This window comes from Caretta caretta, chromosome 2 (assembly GCF_965140235.1).
Source record: "Caretta caretta isolate rCarCar2 chromosome 2, rCarCar1.hap1, whole genome shotgun sequence".
NCBI lineage: Eukaryota > Metazoa > Chordata > Testudines > Cheloniidae > Caretta > Caretta caretta.
Window position 1 is genome coordinate 227,920,073 of NC_134207.1, and position 22,308 is coordinate 227,942,380.

The 22,308-nt window shown below is 42.6% G+C and overlaps 2 protein-coding genes across 7 annotated transcripts in view; one reads left to right on the forward strand and one right to left on the reverse strand.

The window, feature by feature from the left end:
* The window catches only part of DBF4 (DBF4-CDC7 kinase regulatory subunit), a 43,195-nt gene extending 25,461 nt beyond the window's left edge, over positions 1–17,734 (reverse strand). The window contains exons 1-4 of one of the 2 annotated variants that reach the window (XM_048838060.2): positions 17,584–17,734; positions 16,962–17,058; positions 14,432–14,607; positions 2,529–2,723 (exon numbers count right to left, since the gene is read on the reverse strand). In XM_048838060.2, coding sequence (XP_048694017.2) covers positions 2,529–2,723; positions 14,432–14,607; positions 16,962–17,007 — 417 coding nt within the window. In that variant the 5' untranslated portion in view covers positions 17,008–17,058; positions 17,584–17,734. Of the gene's footprint in view, positions 1–2,528; positions 2,724–14,431; positions 14,611–16,961; positions 17,059–17,583 lie in introns of both variants that reach the window. The other variant, XM_048838059.2, reaches the window with a different exon arrangement.
* A 41-nt stretch (positions 17,735–17,775) lies between these two features.
* Positions 17,776–22,308, forward strand: part of SLC25A40 (solute carrier family 25 member 40) — a 74,728-nt gene continuing 70,195 nt past the window's right edge. For 4 of the 5 annotated variants that reach the window (XM_048838063.2, XM_048838067.2, XM_048838066.2 and 1 more), the window contains exons 1-2: positions 17,784–17,877; positions 19,526–19,576. In XM_048838063.2, the coding sequence (XP_048694020.1) occupies positions 19,551–19,576 (26 nt within the window). In that variant the 5' untranslated portion in view covers positions 17,784–17,877; positions 19,526–19,550. Of the gene's footprint in view, positions 17,878–19,525; positions 19,577–22,308 lie in introns of all 5 variants that reach the window. The other variant, XM_048838065.2, reaches the window with a different exon arrangement.

The following is a 22,308-nucleotide window of genomic DNA, read 5'->3' on the forward strand; positions in this document are numbered from 1 at the left end:
AACACATTAGTGCTCATTTCAGACAGTGAAACATAAAGTGAGTTATCTTTTTATGTTAAAAAATTAGCTTTTTGTACAAATTGAAGTTAAAGGTTGTGTGTCAAATACCTCTATTAAACCAACAAAATACTATATATTATAACCATGTGTTAATCTACATTATTTAACGTACTACCACTTTCTATCAATTTTCATTCATCAATCAGATGCTGAAAATCAGCACCGTTTTTGCAGCGTGCTGTTGGGATCTATATAGCTAAAAGCTTAGTATTCTCACTGTTAATAGTTTGCAACTTCCATGAGAGTTACTAGCAATATGTTTCTAAGGAACAACATTTTAGCACAGTACCATCTCAACAGCCTGGGTGAAACTGTAGAGAAGGTAGTGCCATATTAGCCCTCTGCTGGCAAGGATTTATATCGCTTTATGAACACCAATATATATCAGATTCCAAACATTCTAAGTCATCTCCAAGCAGGAGGGACACACAGCAAAGAATTAACCTCATCCTAGAGGTCAAATATGATTTTGAAAAGCCTGAATTTATGAATGTTTTCATGGCCACAGTTGCTCAGTGTTAGGGCTGTAAAATGTCTTTGATTTCTGGATTTTTTTTCAGTGATTATTTTGGGACTATCAATTACAGAAAATAATCAACAAATATGGAAAACACAAAAATGTGGTAAATTGGTGTTACCAGTTTTCATGTCCTCTATTAGAGCCAGCAAAGTTTAACAATATAGTCTTTGCCTAAGCTTCCAGTATTGTTTACTGAAAAGACAGGTTTCACAATGCGTATCAATGTGCAACTGCCTGATAAGGGATATGCTTGAATAGATATTCAAGGAAATTATGATATTCAGCTATGGGAATAAGGCATTTCAAATACTTATTAGAAGCTAAACACCAGAGAGAAAGTGCTCCCCCAGGCACCTGTAGGATGACCAGCTCTGCTGCTGCTTTTTTCCAGAGCTTTTCATGTCAGAATTCTCCTTAGCTGTCAAGTCCCACTCCTACCCTGACCTCTCCCACTGCAAGACCTCCGACTCCCCTACTGTATGACCACATTTCTTAGTAATGAACAGAGACTTAGGAAGGTAGGGATGCTGGGTAACCTATTACACACACAAGATTAAGTGTCCCCTTCTACAGAGAATGACCATATTAGAAAGTACTGCACCCTGGCTTATGTATCTTAACTAGTGCAGGGTGAACTTTTCTGGATTAATAGTTTATTTGTTGAAAAATGCAGTTTCGGTTGATCCAAAACTATTTGTGACTATTCAAGTATTTTTTACAAAGTGGAACAATGCCAACAGGAGACACTAAGAAAGAACCCCTGTAGACTACCTCATAGCACAGGGGTTAGCGCACTCTCCCGCAACATGACAGACCCAAGTTCAAATCCCTTCTCCACCTCACCTGTGGGGAAGTGAACCCAAGTCTCTCCCATCCCAGATAAGTGCACTAACCACTGGACTAAACATTGCAAGGTGGGCCCCTCCATATTGTTAATCTAGACCTACATTTTATTTACTTATATGTGAAAATGTGCCCAGAAACAAAATGGTTAGTTTTGGGCCACACAAAACATTTTGTTCAATTTTAAATGAAATTTTGTCAACTTCTTTCAATTCAGTGATATTTTCTGGAATTTTAGGATTGGTTCAAGCTAATTTCTTTTTCAGATTTTTCACAGCTGCCAGCAGCCAGAACACTTGATTTTCACCACCTGTGGTGATAATCGTATTCCTAAACAGGGATCAGACATGGTATACCCACATAGTTTCTAACTGTGTCATATGTGGACATAAAACTTGCTCAGTTAACCATGTTACAAACTTGGTGGAAATCAGTGCAATGCTCAGGGAAAGGGAATGAGGACTATTAAAGTCAAATATAGCAAAAAAACATTTGACCATTGAAAACAGGTTTAAAATATTTGATTTGTGTGCTTATTTCCTAGATGCCAATACAGCTACACAAATCTTCTGCCTGCTAGTGTTGATAAGATAGTGAAAGTGGGTTGACTGTATCACACAAAATCTTGTAGAATGATGTTAAAAAGGCTCTACATATGCAGCTGCAATTCCTAGGTTTCTAAAGAATGTTGGCAATAGCAAATGCCATTGCAGGCCTTGTTTACATTAGGGATCACACTGTGTTCTGAACCATTTTAAATTACACTGTTTCAAAGTTGTTAATGATATTGCTGTTTAAGCAGTTTGGCCATCCTATGCTAGGAAACAGTTTTCAAAAATGTGGTTTAAACATAGTTGGCTTCAGTATGGAAAGAGCCAATATTTGAACTTTATTTTTGGGAAACACACTCTAGCTTAGGCAGGTTAAGCCATATTTAACTATCAGAGTTAGTTTTAAACTGATTCAAACTACATTTGTTATGTTGAACCAAGTCAATCTCAGCTCCACAGTTTACACAACCTTTAGAAAACAAAATAAGGGACGATCAGTTGAGCAGGTGGGGTTGGATGCACTTGATGTGCAGAATTTTTCCCAAGAAACTTACTGTATCCACCATCTTAAATGAATTTCCATCATGTCGATCTCTTCTGCTACTGGGATGAGGTGAACTATTTCCGCCCGTATGTGCAGAGCCTGGGCTTGGGACTGGAGAAATTTGTCCAAGAACTTGAGCAAATTTTGCTTCCTTTTTATTAGAAATCAGATAGCTGATATCTTTGCTAAGAAATCCCTCCACTCTCTGAATTTAAAAGAAAAAAGTGAGTAATTATCTCAATCATATGCTCTTTAATTTATTTAACCAACCAAGAAGCAATAAAATATCCTTACATTTCTTAACCGCAGTTTAAAAAATGCTGCATTAACAATAGTGAAATCAGCGGGTAGTACTGCCTATAATTAAAGGTGATGACCCTTCCAATTATAAAACACTGTTTTCAGTTGCTTATAACTTTGACAAACTTTAACCATTCAGGCTGAAAATTTCCAAAATTGCTTGCCTCAGGCTGAATTTTCTCAAAACAATTGAACAATTTCAAAGAATGAGGTTAAAGAAAAATAAGTTTTGCCCATGCAACTTCTTTGATTAGTTCAGCGCCCTCTTGCTTTGGAGCAGGGACTTGAAAGTTAGCCAGGGTGACCTTTGTGTCTGGTATGTGCATTTTGCCATCCCCATGAAAATCTGCCCAAATTAGCTAAATTCTAAGACTTTGAACAATTGCCATTCACACATGCTAAGTAGAAACTTACCAAACTTTGGGACTAAATTCCCTGAAGATTTTGTCCACAATAAACATGCTGCAGTCCAGTGCTGCAGGGGGCTGGAGTAGGAATATCCCTGCAGTTGCAGCCCTGTGCTAACTACGGCCCGGGGGATGGTCCCCAAAACTTAAATGATGGACCCTGCCTTTCCTGCACTCTAAAATACTCTCTCTGCTAACAGCCAGGTAGCATGGAGGAAATATGCTGTCCGATTTGAATGCAAGAGTCAGATTGGGGTGTGTCTAACTGGAGATTGGACAAATAGCTTGAAGGGTTTTGGAGAGATTGGGATTGGAGGCTGGCAGGAGGGGATTGGGAAACTGGGTTTAGGAGTTGGGTTGGAGGAGATGGAGACCAGCTGGGCAAGGAAAGTAGGAGCCAAGCTGGGGAGACTGGGACTGGGAGCCAGGAAAAAATGGGCTGGGAAGTAGAATGAGATTGTCCAGGAGTCTGGGTGGTGGGACTGTCTGGGCAAGAGGACTGGGAACCAGTGGGGATGGGAAAGGATATAGAAGGAGGGCAATAAACAAAAATTCACAGAAGCCCTTGACCTGTCCCTGACTTTTACTAAAAAAAACTGTGACAAAGTGGGTAGGGAGGAGGGTCCAGTACACAGAGCTGCTGGGGCTCCAGGGTCCCCTCTGCCACCAGCGGCAGCTGGGAGCTGCACCAGGCACTGTCAACCCGGGGATGAAGCGGAAAATGTCACAGAGGTCTCTGGAAGTTACAGATTCCATTACTTCCATGAGAAAATCTTAGCCTTAAGTATGAAGCCCTCAGATACCCTCAGTGATAGGAATCATTCAAAAGCCCATGAGGAAATTAATAATTGTCTTCAAAGCAGGATTTGAATACTGTGCAGTAAATAAGGATGGCCTCACATTGAACAATGAGGATAAAACAAATTATTGAGTAGCTACTCATTAAGTGAGAACCGTTCATCTATGATGCAGTGGTCCTATACAAAAATTATGATCACATAATTAAAGACTATCATAATGCATATGTGCAAACAGGCTAAATTAAGTTTGCACAGGCAACATTACTTCTTGCATTTCCTATCTTTAGAGTGCTTGACTTTCTAACCTTAATAATGTTCTTCCAATGTAAGGTTTTTGTGCATGATTGTAAAATAAAACTAGTACAAATTATAATGGTCTACCTGTAATTCTTTCTGAACAGAAGAATTCAAACTGCTACAAATTACAGTATTGCATACAGAGATTACAGTATTGCGATTTGAGAAGTTTCAAAAAAGTAATGAGTATAAATAATACATAGATTAGTAAAGAAGAAAATTGTCAGACACACAGATTAACATAATTTGTTGGGGAAGAGTCAACATGGTTTTTGTAAAGGGAAATCATGTTTCACCAATCTACTAGAATTCTTTGAGGGGGTCAACAAGCATGTGGACAAGCAGGATCCAGTGGATATAGTATACTTAGATTTTCAGAAAACCTTTGACAAGGTCCCTCACCAAAGGCTCATAAGCAAAGTAAGCTGTCATGGGATAAGAGGGAAGGTCCTCTCATGGACTGGTAACTGGTTAAAAGATAGGAAACAAAGGATAGGTATAAATGGTCAGTTTTAGACTGGAGAGAGGTAAATAGTGGTGTCCCCCAGGGGTCTGTGCTGGGATCAGTCCTATTCAACATATTCATACATGATCTGGAAAAAGGGGCAAACAGTGAGGTGGCAAAAATTGCAGATGTTACTGAACTGCTTGAGATAGTTAAGTCTCAAGCAGACTGCGAAGAGCTACTTACTTACTTTCAAGTGCACACCCACAGACAATAGCAAAGAATCACACTTGTAAACTGGAGTTGAGAGCACGAAGCATCTCACAAAATTGGGACAATGCTGCTTCCCCACGAATAGCAGTACAGAAATAATACCCATTTCATTTCTCTAGCTTGTGCACTTATCCTTCCCCAAAAATAATTTTAAAAGTTCTGAGCTGGAGAGGAGGAGGACAAGAAAGAAGAGAAAAAGATTCTACTGTTAAATTCAAAGGGACACCTTCAAGCTGAAATCACATTGCTGTGAAATTTCATCCCTAATAATTTCATACAACACTTAAACTTGCAATAGTTGAACTGTCAACTTGAATATAACATAATTCAAGTTGACAGTTCCCCAGTAGGCTCCTATTAGTTCACACAACAGTAGCCATTATAACTTTCTGAAAAGCAGACATGGTAAGCAACTCATATCAACTGTTGCAATTATAGGGAATGGAAGCATTTTTACTGCCAACGCTCTTTTATACAAATTCAACTAATCCAACTTTTACATGGAGTTCCACAGCTTTCTGTGTCAAAGCTATGTCCTGTGTTGAGCTTGGAGCAAATTGTTTCTTCAGACCAAAAATGTAAGAGGATTAAAAAAGATTTAGTAGGATTTCACAGAATTTATAATAATTAACTGAGCGTTCAATAGAGTATTGTTAATATTTAATTAATGTATTCTTTAGAAATGACATTTATTTAAATTTAGATTTCAATCATATTCTAAAAGGTTGATATCTGGATGCCACAACAATGCAGTTGCGTGATCAAATAATTGCTAGGTTAATTTCCAAAAAGTGCTAACCAACTTTGACTTTCCAAATAGTAAAGGAGGCATAATGCATCGTATTAGATAAAAATGTAATAATTTTTTCCAGTGCTATAGGTGTGCACGGTGCTTCTCAGTCAGAAAGAAGCCAGCCCCTGACCTGAACGGTTTATGATCTGATGGCCAATTCTGCTCTCAGATACACTGTTGTAAATCAGAAGCAATTCCACTGATGTCATTAAGTCAATCCAAATTCTTACAAGTGTAATAATAGAGAGCAGAATTTGGCCCCATTCTTTAGATGACACTAAGAATGAAATAGCAACAATAAGAGGATTGGAGGGGGGGATTGATGGACAACAGTATTAGAGTAAAAGTTAATGTGATTATTTGAATGTCATAACGATTCCATGTTGCTGTTGTTTTTCTTAGATTGTAAGTTATGGCCCAAATCCTGCAAATATGCTTAACTTCACATACGAGTAGTTCCACTGAAGTAAGTTAAGCACACACATAAACCTTTCCAGGACTGGGGCCTAAACTAACAAAGTCCTGTGTGTTTTGGTGCAAGCTTACAGGGGCAGAGGGGTTGAAGAGAGGGAGGCAAAGAAGAAGTATGGCTCAGAGGAGTAAAAACAGGACACGAAGAGACAGGGAATGGAGACAGCAAAAGACAGCAAGGATGTCATAGTGCACTTTCTAACTTGATACAAAAGTTACTCATCCCTCCCCACCCAGCTGCAGAAACCTGCAGAATTTACAGGTAGAATGATCTTGCCTTGCTGCTGTAGCAATTTGGAACCAACTACAGTTGCACAAAGCCAGCTGAAGAAATGGGAATTTTGGGTGGCCCACTGAACTAAACTGAAGGGAAAAGATATAAAGAGAAAAAAGGATAGCTGAAGAGAAGATAAATACTGAAAACTGCAGAGAAGAGCTGGAAGAAATTCAGCTGGACACAGCAGGGTGGTTTTTTTTTTTTTTTTTTTTTTTACACAGGGGTTGAATGAATCCCACATTTTTTCTTTTTCAGAGGTTTGGGAACACAACTTACAAAATCAGAAGAATCTTGCAAAAGTTATCATAGAATATCAGGGTTGGAAGGGACCTCAGGAGGTCATCTAGTCCAACCCCCTGCTCAAAGCAGGACCAATCCCCAATTAAATCATCCCAGCCAGGGCTTTGTCAAGCCAGACCTTAAAAACTTCTGAGGAAGGAGATTCCACCACCTCCCTAGGTAACGCATTCCAGTGTTTCACCACCCTCCTAGTGAAAAAGTTTTTCCTAATATCCAACCTAAATCTCCCCCACTGCAACTTGAGACCATTATTCCTCGTTCTGTCATCTGCTACCACTGAGAACAGTCTAGATCCATCCTCTTTGGAACCCCCTTTCAGGTAGTTGAAAGCAGCTATCAAATTCCCCCTCATTCTTCTCTTCCGTAGACTAAACATCCCCAGTTCCCTCAGCCTCTCCTCATAAGTCATGTGTTCCAGTCCCCTCAACATTTTTGTTGCCCTCCGCTGGACTCTTTCCAATTTTTCCACATCCTTCTTGTAGTGTGGGGCCCAAAACTGGACATAGTACTCCAGATGAGGCCTCACCAGTGTCAAATAGAGGGGAACGATCACGTCCCTCGATCTGCTGGTAATGCCCCTACTTATACATCCCAAAATGCCATTGGCCTTCTTGTCAACACTGTGCCCTTGTTGCCTCATATCCAGCTTCTCATCCACTGTATCACGACTGCATCTGTGCTATTGCACAGTTGTGCTTTTTTAGCAGAAAGAGCAGTGTAAGCGATCGCACAAACCTACTCAGGGCATGGCTATACTTGCAAGTTAGAGCGCTTTAAGAGCACCCCGGGCACCCTAGCTCACTACCCGTCCACACTGGCAAGGCATGCAGAGCACTCTGACTCTGCGACTAGAGCGCTCCTGGTACTCCACCTCGGCGAGTGGAATAATGTTTGATGTGCCCCCGCTGGAGCGCCACTGTGCCAGTGTGGACGCCCTGGTCTGTTAATGCGCTCTGATCGTCCTCCAGAAGCGTCCCACAATGCCTGTTCTAGCCACTCTGTTAAGTGTTGCATTTTGCCTTTAGAGACGCAACCTTGAGATCTCAGCCATCCGTGTTATCACTGGCCGAGAGGCTGCAAAGAATCAGGAAGAGGCCACGTAGAAGCAAAGAGGACATGCTGCATGAAATTATGCAGCACTCCCTTAATGAAAATCAAAAAGTGCAGGAGTGGCGGGCGAGTGAAAGGAGGGTCCTCCAGCAGAATGCGGATCGCCGGCACCAAAGCACAGAATGGCTGATAAGCATCATTGAGCGCCAAGCCGACTTGATCCAGGCACTGGTAGCCATGCAGGCAGAGCACTACCGTGCCTACCGCCGCCTGGAGCCCTTGTCCCAAAACTCTTTCCCTTGTTCCCCCATGTCACCTCCAACCCACTTTCCCCAACATCCGGGTTCTTATCGCCACCAGCTGCGTCCAACACCTGTAGCTTCACCATCTAGCCCTGAAAACTACAACCCTTACCCACTGCACTCAACCCCCATCACCGTGCAATATAGCCATCCTGAAGTGCAGCACTCATTGCACAGCACTCCAAACAGGAAGGCTGAGTATAACAGGACATACGCAAACCTGTGATTGTACCATTCCCCACCCCACCCCCTTGCCCTTTGTGTTTTTCAAGCAGTTGTGTTTCTTTTCAATAAATGCATTTTCTTTTCATTAAATGGACTTTTTTTCTTTGAAAACATTCTTTATTATTGCATAACGTAAAAGATATCTTAGCCCAGGAAAGCAACAGGAACTGCAAGTCAGTGTATCATACATAGCAAACACAGATTCCTACTAACATTGGAATCACTGCACTTCCCGTGCTGGGCATCAGACATTATTGGTGGCTTTCAGCCTCAAATTGCTCCCTCATGGGATCCCTAATCCTTGCAGCCCCGTGCTGGGCCCTTCTAATAGCTCTGCTCTCTGGTTGTTCAAATTCAGCCTCCAGGTGTTGAACCTCCGAGTTCCATGCCTGAGTGAATCTTTCACCTTTACTTTCATAAATGTTATGGAGGGTACAGCACGCGGATATAACTGCGGGGATGTTGTTATCGGCCAGGTCCAGCTTCCCATACAGAGAGTGCCAGCGGCCCTTTAAATGGCCAAAAGCACACTCCACAGTCATTGTGCACCGGCTCAGCCTGTTGGTGAATTGCTCTTTGCTGCTGTCAAGGCTCCCTGTGTCGGGTTTCATGAGTCACGGCATTAAAGGGTCAGTGGGGTCTTCAAGGATCACAATGGGCATTTCAACTTCCCCTACTGTGATCTTCCGCTCTGGGAAAACAGTCCCGGCTTGCAGCTTCCTGAACAGGCCAGTGTTTCGAAAGATGTGTGTGTCATGCACCTTTTCGGGCCAGCCTGTGTTAATGTCAATGAAACGCCCATGGTGATCCACAAGCGCCTGGAGAACCGTAGAGAAATAGCCCTTCCGATTAATGTACTCGGAGGCTAGGTAGGCTGGTGCCAGAATTGGAATATGCGTCCCACCTATCGCCCCTCCGCAGTTAGGGAAACCCATTTGTGTAAAACCAGTCACAATGTCATGCACGTTACCTGGAGTCATGGATCTTCTGAGCAGGACGCGATTAATGGCCCTACAAACTGCATCAACACGATTCCAACGGTCGACTTCCCCACTCCAAACTGGTTAGCGACCGATCGGTAGCTGTCTGGAGTTGTCAGCTTCCAGACTGCAATAGCCACCCGCTTCTCCACCGTCAGGGCAGCTCTCAATCTTGTGCGCCACAGGGTGGGGGCCAGCTCCTCACACAGTCCCATGAAAATGGCTTTTCTCATCTGAAAGTTCTGCTGCCACTGCTCATCATCCCAGACTTGCATGACGATGCGATCCCACCACTCAGTGCTTGTTTCCTAAGCCCAAAAGTGCCGTTCCACAGTGGTGAGCATGTCTGCGAATGCCACAAGCAATCTTGTTTCATATGTATTACTCGCGATGATATCATTGTTGGAGTCCTCAATGTCACTTTGGATCTTAAGGAGTAACTCGACTGCCAAACGTGATGCGCTGGCGAGACTCATCAGCATATTCCTCAGCAGTTCGGGCTCCATTCCCACAGACCGAAAGGGAAGCCAGAGCGCGCAGTACAAAACACGTTGAAAGATGGCGCCAATTGTGGACAGAAGCAGAGGGATTGCTGGGATGCGAACTGATACATCACAGGGTGTTGGGACAGGACCCAGAATGCCCCGCCCCCCACGTCCCCTTCCCACAAGCCACAGTGCCAGAATTGGAAGAGGTGCTCTGTGGGATAGCTGCTCACAATGCACCACTCCCAATGCCGCTACAAGTGTCGTAAATGCTAGTGCGCTTGCAGCTGTCAGTGTGGACAGACTGCAGCGCTTTCCCTACTGTGCTCTACAAAGGCTGGTTTAACTCAAAGCACTCTACATTTGCAAGTGTAGCCATGGTCTCAGTTTCACAGATGCTTAAGTACAATTGTGCTGATTTTTACTTTCTAATCAGATCCCCCAGAAGAATTGACAAGTAAGGAAAGGATGGCAAGAGAACTAGAGAGTAGCAGAGTAAAAAAATTCTGACATCCTTCAATTTGAAAGAATCGAAAAGGAACAACTCTTCAGACTAAACTTAAACCCTAACTATGAAAACAGTTTGAGCACTTATAATAAAAATATAATCATTAAAAATTACCATTGACATTGCAGAGCATAGTAATCTCCACAGTATTATAAAATTAAAGTATTTCTAAGAGTTAAAAAACATGCAAAATTAGTTCTGATTTTATATTTGATTTTGAACTTTTGCAACAGAAGACCTATAAAGTTTGTGGGAATCCTGACCTACTCACAGCTGAATGCCACTACAGCAAATGTTATTTACATATGAATTTCAAGCCGTTTTAGAAATAATTGAACAGTTATAAGGTAATAATACACTATGTATGGGAGGCTTAATCCACAATTAATCCACAATTAATAATAAAAAATTACTATTTTTCCTTTAATTGTTCCTTTAATTGTTCTACCCTGGCTTAATGCACAATTAATCCACAATTAATAATAAAAAATTACTATTTTTCCTTTAATTTTTCCTTTAATTGTTCTACCCTGAGACAAGCCAATAAATCACTGCTTTAAATTATGATTGATCTCACCTGATTTTTTTTTTTTAAATAATTGATTTAAATCAGGTTGAGACTTTGTAAAATAAAGTTGAAAATCTGTGTAGATTAAAATTTATAAATGAACTGAATTATAGATGCTGTTTACAAAAAAGAAATGGGAGGATATCTTATTTGAATTTTACAAAAGTGCTATAGTCAAAAAACCAAAATATTGAAAAATTAAAGTCCTAACCCTGCAAACACTTAAGCGGGTATGTAAATTTACTTTCATAAATAGTCCCATTGATTTCCACTATGCATGTGCCTAAGTGTATGCAGCATCAGCAGCTAAAATTGTATTTTTATTAGAAAGTTTTTTCTCAGCTTAAAAATCTCTCTCACTTCAAAATAAAATTACTTCAGTTTTAAAAATGAAAAACTGCTCAGACTTTCAATACATTAAAGTTATTGTGAACTTTTTTTTTTTTTTTTTTTACACACAGGACAACATTTTGAAAAACAGGAGCTTAAGAAGCCCACTCTTTAGATACCTATGGGTGGGATTTTCAAAAGATCTCCGTGATTTAGGAGCACAAGTCCAAATGACTTCAAATATGGAGGAATGTAACCTGAACAAAGCATTTCAGCTGTCTTGACTTGTGGATTTTCAATACATTGGAGGGTGATTGGGTTTGCAAATATAGCAGGGATATTTGTTTATCCATTTTGTGTCAGTTTTTATTGTTCTTCTAGCAAGGATGCTAATGAGGTCCTAGACGTATGTGTCCTTTGCAGCAGATTAACATTTTAAGTGTGAAATTTCTTAGTAGCATTCTTTAATGTAAAATCAGAAGTTCTACTAACAATTAGAAAACCAATTAAAGAAACAAGTACTAAATATCCACTTTAGCCATCTAAAACTGTAAAACAGGAAGCAAAGAATAGGTTCTATAGCTACCCTCACTTTACAGATGGGGAACTAAGGTACAGACAGATTAAGGTCCAAAATGTCAGAAGTGTGCATTAACTGTAATTGCCCAATTTGAGACACTTTGGGCCTGATTTTTACTTAACATTTTTGTAACACTATGTTGAAAACTTAACATTATAAAACTCAACATTATAATACTATGCTGAAAACATAGTTCCAATTGACTTCAGTTGGAAGCATTCAGCATTTCTGCAAATCTGGCCCAAGGTGTTTCACTATGGGAACTCAGAAAATTAGCGGCCAATTGTGAAAATTCTGGTGAAAATGACTTGCCTCAAATCAAAAAGGAACTCTGTGACAGAGGCAGGGATAGAATCCAGGTCTCCAGAATTCCATTACAGCATAAAACCATTCCGTTACTTTCCACAATCCCCTGCTTCCTTCTACGCACATTTCAACTCTCTTACAAATGAGGCTGGCATCCTACAGACGTCATTTATTATACAACCTTGATTCATTCCCAGATCACTGTCCAACCTGAGCACTGTATGAAATGGGCTCCTGTGATTTAAAAAAAAAAGAAAAAGTGCATGGTTGCAGGGCTGGATTAACCCATCACTGGGACCTAGGCAAACATACACTTCTGGATCCCTACCTTCTAATATAAACAACACATGACCATAGAGTACACTCATTGCGATCGAACTGGCCATGTTGTGGATCTGCTATGAACAGCCACTCGGGGTGCTGCTCACCATAACAAAGGAGCAGCTGGGGCAAACCCGAGTGGTGCTGTAATCCCGTGAGCCAGGTTGCAATGCCATTCACTCAAGTGAGTGAAGTTTTTTAAGTGTGCATGCAAATCAGCATCACTAGTTAAAAAACAAAAACACAACCACAATCCATTTTGGTCCCTACCCCACAAATTTGGGCCCTAGGCATGTACCAACTTTGCCTATGCATTAATCTGGTTCTGCATGATTGAGTAATTAAAGGCTATCTAATAATGCATATGTACAAAGGTCTGTATTTAAGGTTGCAGGAGTAATGTTCATTCTGGCATTTCCTAACTTCTGAATGCTTGACTTTACAACCTTAATGTTCTTTTAATGTAGTTCTTTCGGGGGAAAAACTAAAAAGAAATTCTGTCCAGTGGAAGCATAATGACCCCCATCTTGGGTCATCAGCAGAATCTGGACCTTTAGATTCATAGCGAAGACTACCTCTTAAGATAGCAGAATAACTGGTAGCAGTAGAAGGCTGTTATCCTCTATGTAAACCAGCCACTAGAATGGGCTGAGACATACACTTTGCCAGTGGGTTTCACAGCTCTTTCACAGCAGAGGAATGCAGAGACACAGAACTCCTGGGTTCTGAAGGGGAGCATGCTGTGGTGGCTAATAGTCATTCTGTCCCTGTGCCCCCATCCTGTCCTTTCCCCCCCTTTCCCATCCATCCACCCCTGAGCTCCTGCCCCCTCCTCCTCTGTTCCTATCCAACCCCTCACCCCAATAGCCCTGTTCTTGGCCCCCACCCTCTCTGGTCCGATCCAAATCCCTCACTTCCCAGCTCCAGTCCACTTCCATCCTTGATCCTATCCAACACACCCCCTCCTCTTGCCCCCCCTTCCCGTTTGCTCATATCCAAACACTCCACCCCCCAGCACCTACCTCCCCAGCCACCTTCTGGCTGCTGCAACACCCCACACTTTTATCACGACAGCCCCAACCCTCTGAATCCAAATCAGGTCACCTCCCCATACTCACTGCCTTGGGAGCAAAGAGTGCTGCACAAGAGATACTGTCCCTGACAGCATGGAGGAGCAATTGCAGGGAAAGAACTATTCAGCCCTTGCAGCTCTGGGCTGAAGCATGCTCAGATGAAATATTTGGAGAATTTAGCTATCAAACGCCAATAAATCTCTTCTGAGTATTTTTGAAATGAGATTCTTTTGAGGCTCATTACTTGGCCAAATTTAAGCAAAATTTCATGTGGACAGCAAAAGGCACATCCCTGGCACCAGTATGAACTTCTTGCCAAAGTCTGAAGCATGGAGGCACCGGAGCTTCTCAATGGAACTGTTGTAAAAATGTTTTAAACATGGGCAAAACAACATATTTTCCCCTAATCTCATTTTTGGAAACAACTAACCCAATTAGACAAACTTTGAAATAAAAATTTAGCCTGAGACAGACACCCAGCACAGAAAATTTCAGCCAAAACGGTTAGAGTTAGGCAAAGCTACAAGTAACTGAAAACAAGGTCTCAAAATGGAAAGTATTGGATGACCTTAATCTTATAGGCAATGCTACCAGCTCCATTTAAAATAGAAAAAAAACATTGAATAAAAAAATTATTTTTAGTTAAGCTAAGGGTTCATTATAAATAATGAGAAAAACATATAGAAAATGAAATTATTTGACAACATTTTTTAAATTATTCATTTTTAGCCATGTATATACAGAACATAATGTACTGGAAAAATATCCAGGACTTGCATATTATTTTTCCCACTTTGTAAACACATATGATTTTTAACTTACCCCTCCTAGTTCCTTAAGATCCTTCTCTAATTTTTCAGAGATCACATTAGAGGGAATATCAAGATAAAACACCTTCCCAGTAAGTGGCTTATATTTCGATTTCTCTGTCTTTGTGGTATCTTCTCTCAAAGTTTTCAGAGAAGGTTTATTTTTTTCTGTTTTTCCTTGCGTTCCACCTGCTGTCAAAAGGGTAGATAATTTAAATAGGATTATATTTTATGTACTTTTGTGTTTACAAAAATACATTTCCCTGTTTAAGGCCAAATTCAAGCAGGAAGAGTAGGGGAAGGATAAGCCAAGGTGCTGCATGAGCAGGATACATTTTTGATTAACTGTGACCCTAAAGCACACAAGAAAAAAAAGTACCTTAAAAATAATAGAGCACCTTGCTTTAAAATAATACAATATTAAAGTTTTGTTCATTATTTCATTTTTCAGAAGACATTTTGATGCCTATCCAAAATAATTTAAAAACAATGACACGAATATTAAAGGGGAGCAACCACCAAAGGCCCCAATCCTGCAAACAAACAGTTATGTATATCCTTAACTTTAAGCATGCAAATTTACTCAATGACTCCAGCTGGATTACTCACAGCTTAAAGTTAAGCATGTGTATAAGTATTTGCAAGTGTGGGGCCTAATTCATTCAAATTGTTCTCTTAGGGCATGATCCAAAACCCACTGAAGGCAGTAGAAAGATTTCCAGTGAATTCAGTGGATATTGTTATCAAGTCCTTACAATTCTACTATTAAAATCCTCTTTTACAGTTGATTTTCTTTTTTACCATTAGCAGTATAATGTCTTCTTTTCTTTCCACCTGATTTGCCAAATATTATGTTGTGTTTGTAATGATGCACCACTAGAAAATGTACTGGTATCATCAAGAACACACAATGTTCTGGGAACTGAAAGTACCTCTCTTTACTATTCTCTTAAAGTAGCAATACTATGTTTGGGTATGCTATATGCAAAACAAATATTTAAAGACAAACAAAATATCAAAAAAGAAGATTAACGACTAGTTTCTCCTCTGTCACTTGACTTCAGATTTATTAAACAGGTAGAAGAACTCAATCCAACTCCCATTTAAATCATTGAGAACTGGATAGAGTCCTAAATGAGGGCAGAATTTGAATCTAAACAACCAATAACCACTCAATAATTCAATTTTTCTAAACAGCAAAAGAACTTTAGGGTAATATCTCACTGCAATCATTCATGGAAGAACTATTTCCACGGGACTTCAGATTAAAATTTTGCAAACATACTAGATTAAAAAAAACCTAAGTACGTTTTAAAAATTAATACTGTCTTTTCTTCTGCTCTGTCATTTTATTTAGATTGTAAAACCTTTGTGACATGGATTTTCCCTTGTTATGTGTATGTACACTGCCTAACACAATGGGATTCCATACTGGGTGGAGGCCTCTAGGTGCTGCCATAATATGATTAAATAAAGTTACAACAGGAGTATGGTAGGACCTACAGGAAACTCTCATCCTGGGTGAATCAACTTGCAAGGGTGGGACCTTAAACGGAAAATGAAAGGTAACTAAAATAATTTATATATCAATTATCTTATCTAGGTTACTTTAATACCAGAAATTAACAAGACAAATACATTTTTAATACCAAAAGCCTCATTCCTGCAAGCTGCTCTGTGAGAATGGGTTTCAGAGTAGCAGCCGTGTTAGTCTGTATCCGCAAAAAGGAGTACTTGTGGCACCTTAGAGACTAACAAATTTATTTGAGCATAAGCTTTTGTGAGCTACAGTTCACTTCATCGGATACATTCTGTGAGGATGGACCTGCTGCGAGGACGAAAATGATGTCAATGCGGGAAGGGGGGGGGGAGAGGAGGGGTCTCTGCCTGCATGGAGCAGTTTATAGGGCCTAGGCCTAATCTACTCTTCCATATATCTACTAATTACTTATTTTCAGCACTTCAGACAGCTTGTACAATGAACAGGCTAACCAGTTTCACTTATTTCTAGTCAGTTTCACTTTTTGTTCTCATGTATCAGCATAAAGCAGTATTGAGCTTCCAACACTAGAGAGAGAGGTTTTAAAAACCTAACCATTTCAGCTTTCTTTTGAATTTTCAATTAGCGGAAGGTGGTGGTATTTACAAATACAGCAGAGATATTCATTTATCCATTTTGTGTTTGAGTTGTTGTTAATAACACTGCTTCAATGGGACTATCTGAACAAATAAAATTAAACATGTTTATGCATTTGTAGGAAATGGTACATCAGGCGTCAGTCCTAAAACCAGTGCCATGCTCCTAGACCCTTGAGCCCACCAGGAAACAAAATGCTGGATTGAGGCCCCATCATAGGTACTTAAATGTCATAAATGTCGCCCCATTGTTATTTGAAGGGCTTGAGAAAAGCAGTTCCCTGTTAGCAATTTACCCAAATTAACTTGTTAAAAAAATCCATTCCAGCAACTGAATGAGATTTACAATCACTTTGAACTGCTTTCCATTATAGCTTAAAATCACATGGGGAAAGACCATCACCTACTTGTAACTTGTCTTTTGTTGCTAATCCTCATAGCATTTGGTTTCATTTTCTTGGTGAGTCACATTTTTCTGTCCACCTTCCTTCCGAGGGTTATGACCTGCAGGAGAAATAGTTCAACAGAGAATTTAAACGCCCAAGAGAGGGACAGAGGCAGCCCATGCACACTCCCCACACGGAGTTACTGCTCCCTGGCTCCCATCCCCAACACACTGCTGCTTCCAAGTCCCAGTCACCTCGACCCCAGCCACCACGCCTCTGCTTCTCCGTCCCTCGCTCCCCACGCCCCAGCCACCGCTCCCCCATCCCTTTTCCAACCGTCACCCCCGCCCCAGCCACCGCTCCCCCATCCCTTTTCCAACCGTCACCCCCGCCCCAGCTCCCCCTGCCCCTCTCCCAACCGTCACCCCCGCCCCAGCCACCGCTCCCCCTGCCCCTCTCCCAACCGTCACCCCCGCCCCAGCCACCGCTCCCCCTGCCCCTCTCCCAACCGTCACCCCCGCCCCAGCCACCGCTCCCCCAGCCCTTTTCCCCCAGCCCTTTTCCAACCGTCACCCCAGCCACCGCTCCCGCTGCCCTTGCGCCCTGATCGCGGATGAGGAGGGCCCTCCTGTTGCTCGCTCACCGTAGGCTCTAAGGCCGGTAACCAAGGCCGAGCCCCGTCCCCGCAGTGTCCTAGGCGCTTTCCCGCCTCACGAGTCCGACCTCAACAAGGGCCTACTCGCCCGGCCTCCTTCCTTCCCTGCGCGTCCCGCCGGGGGGCGGGGCTGACTAGCACCACCCCCTGAGGAGGCGGCACGGCCGACGCTGCCCGGCAGAGGGGGATGCTGGCGCAAGGCTAGGGTCGGTGCCGGGGCTGCGCTTTCCCCCAGCGCTGGGAGCAGTGACTCGGAGTGGGCTCCTGCCTCCCAACAACCCGGTACGGGACAGCGCGCGGGCGGCCTCGGGGGACGAGCTCTCGGGGTGGGAACGCTGCGGTAGGGGGCACAGGTCCCTAAGTGGGGGAGCGACATCAGTGGCCGCAATCCTGAGGCGATGGTGCTTGGGGAAGGAATGGGGGCAGTTGTCACTAGTGGGGAAGGGTGTGGGGGGAAGAAGGGGAGCTGTAGTCACTCGTGGGGGAAGGATATGGGGGGAAAGAGTGTGGGTTGTAGTCACTAGTGTGGGGATGTGAGAGGGGTGTGTGTGTGTAGTAGAGGCTGATGTTCCTAAAGGGGACTGTGTCTGGGGGGGCGGCGGCGAAGGAGCTTTTCCATGAGGAGAGCAAATTCCCTTCAGCCTGGGGTGTGGGCAGAAATCTGTAGGAGGACATGATCTTGAGGAAGGGTTGATGATGTCCCTTCAGTTTCGAGGGCTGAAGTTTCTGAGGCCTTATCTTTACTGGGGGTGTGGGGAAGTGTGTTCTTAACTAGAGTTAGCTAATTCAAGGGAAAATCCCAGTGAACTTGAGTTAGCTCACCCAAGCTAAGAGCACACCTTTTTCCCAGTGAAAGCCTATGGGGGCATGAATGATACCAGCCTTTTTGGCGGTGATACATGGACTCTCTGGAGGTATATGAGCTTGTGAGAAGATCTGTTTAGACATAAAGAAAAGCCCGGAACCATTAGAGGTCAGGTTTGTTTATACTAGAAACTTTTGCAGCTTTAACTATATTGATATAAAAATGCATATACGTTTCAGGAAGCAAGGTAAGCAATATTGATATAATTGTGCCCAGACTAGGGCTTATACTGGTGTAACTATATCGGTCAAGGCAAAAAAATACTTGTAAGAACCAGCAGTGCTGGGACCAAAGGGATTCTGTGCTGCTGTATAGCTAGTGGAGGGCTTTGTGAGGCTGGGCTTAACAGGAGGTACTGCCCAGCAGGACTTGAGTGGTGGTCCTTCGGAGCCCACTGATTGGCTGGTACCAGTACTTAACCCAGGAAGCTAAGAGGGGAAGGTGTCTGAGCAACAACATGGACTGCCTGCTTTCCGCCACTCTAAATTCTGCTTGCACTAGACTGTAGATTCCAGCTTCTGACCCTAATTTGTCCTTGGCTTTGCTCTTCTATTGCTGTTTGTAACCTGGCGTCTGACCCTCATCTTCTGGTAACCTGCCTACATCCTGACTCTTAGTTTGTCCTCTGGTCTGTCTTGTACTCTGACCTCCTGCTACTTGACTTGGCCCAACTCCTGTTCCGACCACTAGGTCTGACCACCGTTGTCCAGTCGTGACACAGACATAGTTTTAGGGGTTTAACTTTTCTAGTTTAGGTGAGGCCTAAGTAGAAAGATTGCTGAGACACCATTGGTGAAAATGTTATAACAGCGGTTATATAAAATTTTATGATTTAAGAGTTCCTGTCTATTCCTGATGTATATGATTTTATGGCATCCCATGCCCCATTTTTATAATCTTATTATACTCAAACCTTTTTCTATCCTTCACCATTATGCATGCATGGCTGCTTAAGATGTGGTTTTTTGTTTGTTTGTTTTTGAAGAGTTGCTTATAATTAGTAGACTCACTGCATTGACATAACCTTCGAAGAAAACAATATTATAATATTTATTTTTCAATAAGGAAAACAAAGAACAGGAACTTGCAGATGCAAGAAAATAATTGCCAACAAAGGTAAATCTACTGCTGTTTTGCAGTTTTCAGTTATAGCTTTCTATGCAATTATATTTCAAGTTTCAACAGAATTCTTATCATGTCATGAAATATATCTTGTAATTCATGAATTGGACCACGGGTTTGTTAGAATGTTCTATCAGTTCAAATGTATTTTTCCTAATGAATCCTGCTTTATTGCAAAACAGCTGAGAATTTTTTTAAGAAATCTGAATTTGCCAGAAACTGGGTATTTGTAAGGTAACCCCTGTTTGCTCAAAATGGTGCTATGTCCCCCTCTAGTGGTGGCTAGGCACCCGAAAGAATGATGAGTCTGCTTCATCCTTGGCTAACAGATATTTCTGAGGGCATTCTGCACCAAAAAATTAAAAATTCTGAGCACAATATTTTAAAATTCTGCATGTTTTATTTGTCAATAAATAAATGCAGAGGCTCCAGCATAGCAGTGCATGAAGGTGGGAAATCACCCTGCAGCCTTCCTATCATGGGGACATGAACTCAGTGATGAGGCTGCACCCAACCCTGACATAGCACAAGGCCTGGGCTTGCCCCAGAAACACTCTGGGGCCCTGCCCCTCTGTGCTAGGTACATGAGGTGTGGGGCAGGCAGGCTGCCTCAATCAGGCAGTAGCCAAGTGTGGAGGGGCTCAGTGTGGGGGGGATCCAGGTGTGGGGTCAGAGGATTATGTGTGGGACAATCTGGGTGCAGGCAGCTCAGTGGGTGGTGTAGCTGTTGGGGGATCTGGATGCACAGAGGCTTCTCTGCGGGGGGGTTCCAGATGCAGGGGCAGTGGGACTTTGCAGGGACTTCCAGGTGAAAGTGGTTGGGGCTCAGGGGAGGGGGTCTGGATGTGGGGTCTCAGCAGGGGAGTCTGCATGCTGGAGTGGGGCTTGGTGAGGTGCAGGTCTAGGTACAGCTAATTGGGGGTCAGTGGTGTGGGGGTCTGGATGTGAGGGCTCAGGGTGGTGCAGGGGTATGGTGCTCATCAGAGATGGGGTTTGAGTGCAGGGAGCTCAGTGGGGGGTAGTCTGGGTGCAGAGGTGGGGGTCCAGAGGCAGGGAGTCGGGGTGCAGAGGGCTCCAGATGCGGGGTTGAGGTTCAGTGGGGTTTGGGTATGGAGGGCTAGGAAGGTTCTGGGTGTTCGGAGTGAGGCTTGGTGGTGTCTGGGTATAGGAGGTCTGGATGCATGGGGGTTGGGCGGATGGGGGAGCAGCTCCCTATACAGTGACCCTTCAGCTGGGGGAGGTTTCTGAGGGTGGGTCTAACATAGCAGCAGCCACTCCTTGCAGGGGAAGAGGAAGTCCTGTCCTCTCCTGCCTCTAGCCCAGCTGGGATTAGCAGCTGATCTCAGCTCAGGGTAGGAGCCACTGGCTGCGGTATGCCCAGCCCTGTGGTGATTTACCTCTTCACCGGCTGCTCCGGGTGCCTGAAACAATGTACCTGTGCAGCTAGTGAGTGGTGTGTGACTGCTCTTGCATTTTCCCTTTGCTTTCCTGTCAGAAAGTCATTTTTCTGCAGGGAAGCAAATAAATATGTGGGGAACATGAATTCTGCGCATGCGTGGTGGTGCAGAATTCCCCCAGGAGTAAACAGAGATGTATTTTAGCTCATTCAGTAGAAGCTCTTGCATTTAGCTCCAGAGGGTCTCAGGTTTGATCCCCACTGCCAATGCCCATGTATGGGTTGGCATTACAATAACAAATCTGTGTTTTTGATATTTACAGGTCTTTACAGGATTTTAATGGAGCTGAACTACAGGCTTATTAAAAGAAAACAATTTGAAGTAGTTATTACATGTCATAATGTCCACTTCTCCATTACAATGCCCTTCTCAGTCTTTAAAATTTCTTATTCTCAAGTAGTAACTTCTTTAAAATGCCTTTTAAAGCCTCTTTGCTGTTCATCTTGAATAAAGCACTAAAATTAGGGATGAATGTGGAGCTGAAACCTCCCTTTAATATAGGTGTGATGCGCAGGACTTCTCCTACGACTGATCTTCATTTACTGTTCCTTTGTGTGTGAGACTGGTCAACTTTTTTTTTTTAAACCTCTAACTGATATTTATGTTGGTATTGTAACCCTTCTGCCAGGTACCAATGGCAGCAACAAGGACAACATTCAATAAAACTATGGCTTGAACCACCACCCACATCTGTACTCCTACCTCTGGCTCTGGGAAATCAAAATAAAACCTTCCTGGTCACTTCTGAGGGTGGGTTTTCCCCATTCAGAGCCCTGGAGAAGCATGAAGTCATAAGTGTCTTTTTATTTAGGGAAAAACAATAAAAACATGAAAACCATGTTCATATTAACATACAAGAAAATGAACAGCCCAAAATCAGTGCACAGGCATACAGTTCCAAATTGTAATTGTCTTGCTCCTTGACCCAGAACTCTTACTATTGTCAGGAAGGAGTTAAAATTCAGCTAGCAGAAAAGACAGAAACTGCTGAGACGCAAGGACATAGTTTCTGTCAATACATGATACCTTAGCTCAGCATATATGGTCAGTGTCCGCCCAGTAACTCAGTTCTTAGAGCAGAACAAACCCTCCCTTCACAACCCACCAGATATCTAAGCACTCATCCCTATCCTCCACCCACCTCACTTCCTTTCCCCACAAGGTGGTCATAGAGGTTTGATGCAATTAGGATGACCTCTATATGTACGTACTGTTCTTATTTTTATCTTTGTTCAGGGTTCTCTTGACTTGTAACAATGTCTGTCTCTG